We start from the raw sequence: 6,148 nt of genomic DNA on the forward strand, positions 1-6,148 counted from the left end.
CCGGTGCATGCAGCCTGCGTCTCTGCCTCTCTCTCTCTGTGTGACTATCATAAATAAATAAAAATTTAAAAAAAAAAAAAAAAAAAAACAGAAAACAGGAATCCCTGGGTGGCTCAGCAGTGTAGCGCCTGCCTTCTGCCCAGCGTGTGATCCTGGAATCCTGGGATCGAGTCCCCTGTCGGGCTCCCTGCATGGAGCCTGCTTCTCCCTCTGCCTGTGTCTCTGCATCCCTCTCTCTGTGTGTGTCTCATGAATAAATAAAATCTTTAAAAAATAAAAAATAAAAAAATAAAAATAAAAAGATTTTTATGTGGGATTCGATCCCGGGTCTCCAGGATCGCGCCCTGGGCCAAAGGCATGCGCCAAACCGCTGCGCCACCCAGGGATCCCAAATAAAAAGATTTGAGAGAGTGTTTGTGCATGCCAGCAGGGGGAGGGGCACAGGAAGAGGAAAAGAGTAGACTCCCCACTGAGTGTGGAATCTGATAAGGTGCTGATATCATGAACCAGAGATCATGACCTGAGCTGAAACAGAGTCGGACACTCCTCCACATCACTTGCCATCATGGAAATACAAATCAAAACCACAATACATACCCCTTACACCCATGGGAATAGCTAAAATTAACAAGACAGGATGTTGGCAAGGATGTAGAGAAAACGGAACCCTCTTGTACTGTTGGTGGGAATGCAAGCTGGTGCAGCCACTCTGGAAAAGTGTGGAGGTTCCTCAAGAAGTTAAAAATAGGGACACCTGGGTGGCTCAGCAGCTGAGGGTCTGCCTTTTGTTCACATCGGGCTCTTTGTGGGGAGCCAGCTTACGTCTCTGCCTCTCTCTCTGTGCCTCTCATAAATAAAAATCCTTAAAAAAGAAAAAAAATAAGTTAAAAATACAGCTACCCTACGACCCAGCAATTGCACTACTGGGTATTTACCCCAAAGATACAGAGATTGTGAAACGAGACACCTGCATCCCAATGTTCATAGGAGCAATGTCCTCAAAGCCAAACTGGAAGAAGCCATGATGTCCTTCGACAGATGAATGGATAAAAATATACACACAACATACTTGAATATTTCTCAGCTATCAAAAAGATTGAGTACCAAAAAAAAAAAATTTTTTTTTGAGTACCTACCATTTACATCAACATGGATGGAACTAGAGGGTATTATGCTGAGTTAGTCGGAGAAAGACAATTATATGATTTCACTCATATGTGGAATATAAGAAATAGTGAAAAGGGGGACGCCTGGGTGCCTCAGCAGTTGTGCGCCTGCCTTCAGCTCAGCATCCTGCATGGGCCTCCCTGCAAGAAGCCTGTTTCTCCCTCTGCGTTTCATGAGTAAAAATACAGCCATGAGTAAATACAGTCTTTAAAAAGAAAAAAAAAAAAAAAAAACTAAAGTCATTTTCATGGGTGGCTAAGTTGGTTAAGCATCTGTCTTCTGCTTGGGTCGTGATCCCAGGGTCCTGGGATGGAGCACCGGTCAGGCTCCCTGCTTGGCAGGGAATCTGCTTGTCCCTCTTCTACTGCCTGTCATTCTCCCTGCTTGTGCTCTCTATCAAATAAAATCTTAAACAAACAAGGGAAAAAAATAATAAAAAAATAAAAATAAATAAAAAACAAACAAACAAACAAACAAACAAACAAGGGGATCCCTGGGTGGCTCAGCGGTTTAGCGCTACCTTCAGTCCAGGGCGAGATCCTGGAGACCTGGGATTGAGTCCCACACGTCGGGCTCCCTGCATGGAGCCTGCTTCTCCCTCTGCCTGTGTTTCTGCCTCTATGTCCATCACTTACATATATATATATATATATATATATATATATATATATAAAATCTTTTTAGAGATAATAACAAGTCATTTTCTTTACCCTCCCCCTTAAACACCTTACCTCTGAATACCACACTGAGAAATGCCATCTTTACTGTTCTCTCAGACTAATTAGGTTTTCATGTAATTTACTCTCAACGTAAGCTTCTTCATGGGTAATGAAAGTATAAAATCAAGGGGCATCTGGGTGGCTCAGATGATTAGGCATTTGCCTTCAACTCAGGTTATGATTCTGCGTCCTGAATTGAACCCCACTTTGTCCGGCTCTCTGCTCAACAGGGGAGTCTGCTTCTCCCTCTCCGTCTGCTTGTGTGCTCCCTCAAATAAATAAAATCTTTTAAAAAAGTATAAAATCAAAATACTGGGATTTAACCCAGACTGTGCCATTTATGAAGGTAGACATTATTTGACCACTCTAATCTTTATTTTTACCTATAAAAGATAACTACTTCATAGCAAACTCATGTGGATTAAGTAAAAACACTCAAAAAAGCACTTGATACATAGAATTGGCCGGTTTTAGTTTGCACCTTATGGTAGAAGGCACTTAATGATTTTCCTTTCTGGAGGCACACCAGTACTTTCTCTGTTTATGACCTGCCAGGAAGCTGGAGACTAGTTCACTACTAACTTTAGCTATAGAGGGCAGGGGGCCTGGTTCAGCGATTTAGCACCGCCGTCAGCCCAGGTTGTAATCCTTAGTCCAGGATAGAGTCCCACGTTGGGCTCCCTGCATGGCGCCTGCTTCTCCCTCTGCCTGTGTCTCTGCCTCTTGTTCTCCGTGTCTCTCATGAGTAAATAAATAAAATCTTAAAAACACACACAAATCAATGAAGTCTGAAAACGGAACTTGAAACTAAAATTGCATTTTCTAGGAGTTCCCAGGTGATTCTGAGGGTGGTTTGAGAACCAGTGCTCAACATGAAACCCACAGGGAAACGAACCAAAAAGTGGTGGGTAGCACAGGTAGAGATATGTAATTCTCTAGTAATTGTCAATCTAGGGATCACTGGGTGGCGCAGCGGTTTGGCGCCTGCCTTTGGCCCGGGGCGTGATCCTGGAGACCCGGGATCGAATCCCACGTCGGGCTCCCGGTGCATGGAGCCTGCTTCTCCCTCTGCCTATGTCTCTGCTTCTCTCTCTCTCTCTCTCTGTGACTATCATAAATAAATTAAAAAAAAAAAAAAACAAATAATTGTCAATCTATTGACCAATCATAAAACTTCACAGTAACCTTTCTCTTTATAGAGGAGGAGGCTAACTTCTGAAGTGCAGAAGAGAAATAAGCAAAAGCCCCTAAAAAACAAGGGACGATTGGGAAGTCAGACCCACCAGAGGGAAAGAGCACTTGCTTCCTCAAATTAACGGAGTGTTCCCTCTCACTCTTCAAGAAATACCTTCCGTTTGACGAGCATTGTGGCGCTTTCAAAGCAACTGTTTCTACCCCATCTTCCTAAGACACTTTGTGCACACATACTACTACCCATTCGCCTAGCAACCAAACACTGCTGGAAGTAATCGGAGCTCCAAGCAACCCTAGGTGAAGATGCTTTGCGTCTCGATAAAACGCCTCCGAAACAGTAAAGTCTCTCGCCAACAGTCCCAAAGCCTAAAGAGTCACTATTCTCTCCACTAAGAACGAGGACAGCTGAGAACTGGAGATTAGGAGATGCGCGAGGAGACGGTGGAAAACCAGCTTCACCGCGCCACACCGCGGAAGTCGGAGAATCTCCGCGAGCCGCACAGCCCCAAACAATGGAGTTTTCCCGCCTCCTCAGGACCCCGCCCCCTGCTCCAGAGCTGGCGGAGGAAAGCGAACACTCGAGCGTACGGCCCCGCCCCCTGGAGGCCCCGCCCCCTCCCGAGCCCACCGGGCCAGCCTCCCTCCTCGTGGGTTTTTTTTTTTTTTTTTTTTTTTGGCGCCAAATCTCTGTTAATTATTTTCCTAGTTGTTTGGGAACGCTATTGGAGGTGCAAGAGGAGTGCAGGGACTGCAGGGGCACAGAGACGGACAGGAGCCCTGTGGCCCCGCCTCCTCGCGGATAGCCCCGGGCCGGGGGAGGAAGGAGAGGGGCAGGCGATGGAGGAGCCGCCGCTGCCCCCGGCAAGATGGCGGCCGCGAAAAGCGGGGCAGGGGGCGCCAGCCGAATAGTGTTACTGCTAATACGCGAGGTTCTCTGCAAAGGTGGGTTTCTACAGTCCAGGCCTCCCCGAACTGCGACGGTTCCTCGGTAGGAGGCAAGTCCTTCCTCTCACCGGTCTCTTCCTCCCGGGGTTCCCGCGTCCACCACCCCCCCTCCCCGTGGACTGGCCAGTGCCTCAAGCGCTCCACAGTCCCGCTTACTTGTCGGCGGAAACCAGCTCCGCAGCGATGGCGGCAGTAGCTGTGGACTCTGCGGCCATCGTTCCCCTGAGGTGGTGGGCCAGCGGGCAGAATACAGTCTGTGAGGAAAACAGAGGGAATTTGGGAAGCCAAAGACCTATTCAGGGACAGAAAATGGCAGATTGGAGACCCCGCGCGGCTGGGCCCCTATATATACCAAAGCCCTTTGCCCCGCCTATCCACTTCCGGATCCTCCCCCTCGAGTTTAAAGGGCCAGGACTCTGCCCCAGTCCAGCCCAAGGACACCCCCGCCCTCGCCGACTTGCTCTGCGGGGTACCTTCCCTGCCTGGCCCGCCTTCCCCAAAAAAAGCAACTTCCTGCTTCTCTAGCAAGTCGCGTAAGAACTGGAATTTTGGTACTACAACTCCTGACTGGGCGTCGGCCAGCGGCTTCCACAGAAGGGGAAGCTGGTGCTGGTCTGCATGTTTGGAGCAAGTAGCCGAGAGTCTCTTTCCGGCCCTGATACTCAGGGAGGTGATCCGAAACTTTCTGCCCTTCCTCTCAGTCCTAACGGATGGACACGTAAGAGCCGAGCACGGGTACAGCAGCAACGGCTAGAACTGATTTCGGTGAGACTCGTGGCTCTGAGCCTCAGCAACAATTGACGCAAGAAAATGCTACCCTAGGATTGGCTACCGCTGAAACTACCGCGCTTGATTCAAAGTCAGTGCTGCGGCGGGATGCGGCTAGCTCCTCCCCCTGGGCCCGCCCCCTTCGGCTCGCCCAATCCGCTGGCGCCATCCTCGTAGGCCCTACCCACACTCCAAATCTAGCTGGTCTAGTGCTCCCAGCTCTTTTCCTCCACTCAGAGGTACCGTTTGTCGTTTGCACAGTACGTGCCAGAATCCTGTGCTTAGACACTTTAAAGATGTTAGCCGTTTTATTTAATCTCAACAAAGCTACTGGTGAGGTCGAGATTATCAGTCCCATTTGGTAGAAACAGAAACCCAGGTTTAGGGAAGGTGTGACTTGTTCAGAAAGTTGCAAGACAAGTCGGTTTTGGAAAGCAATGTGCTTCATTTCCTGCAACTGGCAGAGTGGAAGATAACTGGCAGGCTGCAATGGTCGCATTTTCTCACCCCTGGAGCATCTTCCATTGCCTTCAACTATGGCCTTCCATACAGTGATCAGAACAGGAATTTAAAAAAAAAAAAAAGAACAGGAATTTTATCTCTGTCCAGATTGGACACAATGGGAAATATTTCTGCAAAGGATTTTTCCTCCAGTCTGTAAAGGGTCAGGCAATTTGAAATCTGGGTGGCATAGAACTGGACCTGAAAATACCAATTCCTGTGGCAAACACGTGGGATCTCCATTATTAGGGGGGGGCCTGAGCCAAGTCATGTAATCTTTTAAGATTATATGTAAGATGAGGACAATATTGGTATCACTCCTTAAGAATATTGAGAGAGGGACGCTTGGGTGGCTCAGCAGTTGAGCGTCTGCCTTTGGCTCAAGGCATGATCCTAGGGTCTGGGATCCAGTCCCACATCGGGCTCCTTGCAGGGAGCCTGATTCTCCCTCTGCCTATGTCTCTGCCTCTCTCTGTGTGTCTTTCATGAATGAATAAAATCATTAAAAAAAATAAGAATATTGAGAGAATTAGAAGTAATGCTTATTTCACAATCAGCACTGTACCTGGCTCATGCTAAGCACTCATTAAATGACTACTATTGTCTGATTACATGATAACTGGAGATTTGGTTTGGAGAAGGGGAGGTCTCTGAAGAGACCTTGCAGCCAGGGCTAGGGTCTGAGAAACACGTCTAGTACTTTGTGTGACCCACTTATCTGTTAGACTAATATTCACAGAGCAACTATGATGTGCAAGGCTTTGTACTAGGTCCTAAGGACAAAAGATAAGGTTTCTTTTTTTTTTTTTAAGATTTTATTTATTTATTCATAGAGACAGAGAGAGAGAGGCAGA

General features: G+C 47.6%; 1 protein-coding gene across 4 annotated transcripts in view; it reads right to left on the reverse strand.

The window, feature by feature from the left end:
- NASP (nuclear autoantigenic sperm protein) overlaps positions 1 to 4,771 on the reverse strand; it is a 42,285-nt gene extending 37,514 nt beyond the window's left edge. Inside the window, exons 1-2 of one of the 4 annotated variants that reach the window (XM_077845174.1) lie at positions 4,499 to 4,771; positions 4,182 to 4,317 (exon numbers count right to left, since the gene is read on the reverse strand). In XM_077845174.1, the coding sequence (XP_077701300.1) occupies positions 4,182 to 4,240 (59 nt within the window). In that variant the 5' untranslated portion in view covers positions 4,241 to 4,317; positions 4,499 to 4,771. Of the gene's footprint in view, positions 1 to 4,181; positions 4,391 to 4,498 lie in introns of those variants that run through there. The other 3 variants (XM_077845172.1, XM_077845173.1, XM_077845175.1) reach the window with 3 other exon arrangements.
- Between the last annotated feature and the right edge of the window lie 1,377 nt (positions 4,772 to 6,148).

This window comes from Canis aureus, chromosome 13, assembly GCF_053574225.1.
Source record: "Canis aureus isolate CA01 chromosome 13, VMU_Caureus_v.1.0, whole genome shotgun sequence".
NCBI lineage: Eukaryota > Metazoa > Chordata > Mammalia > Carnivora > Canidae > Canis > Canis aureus.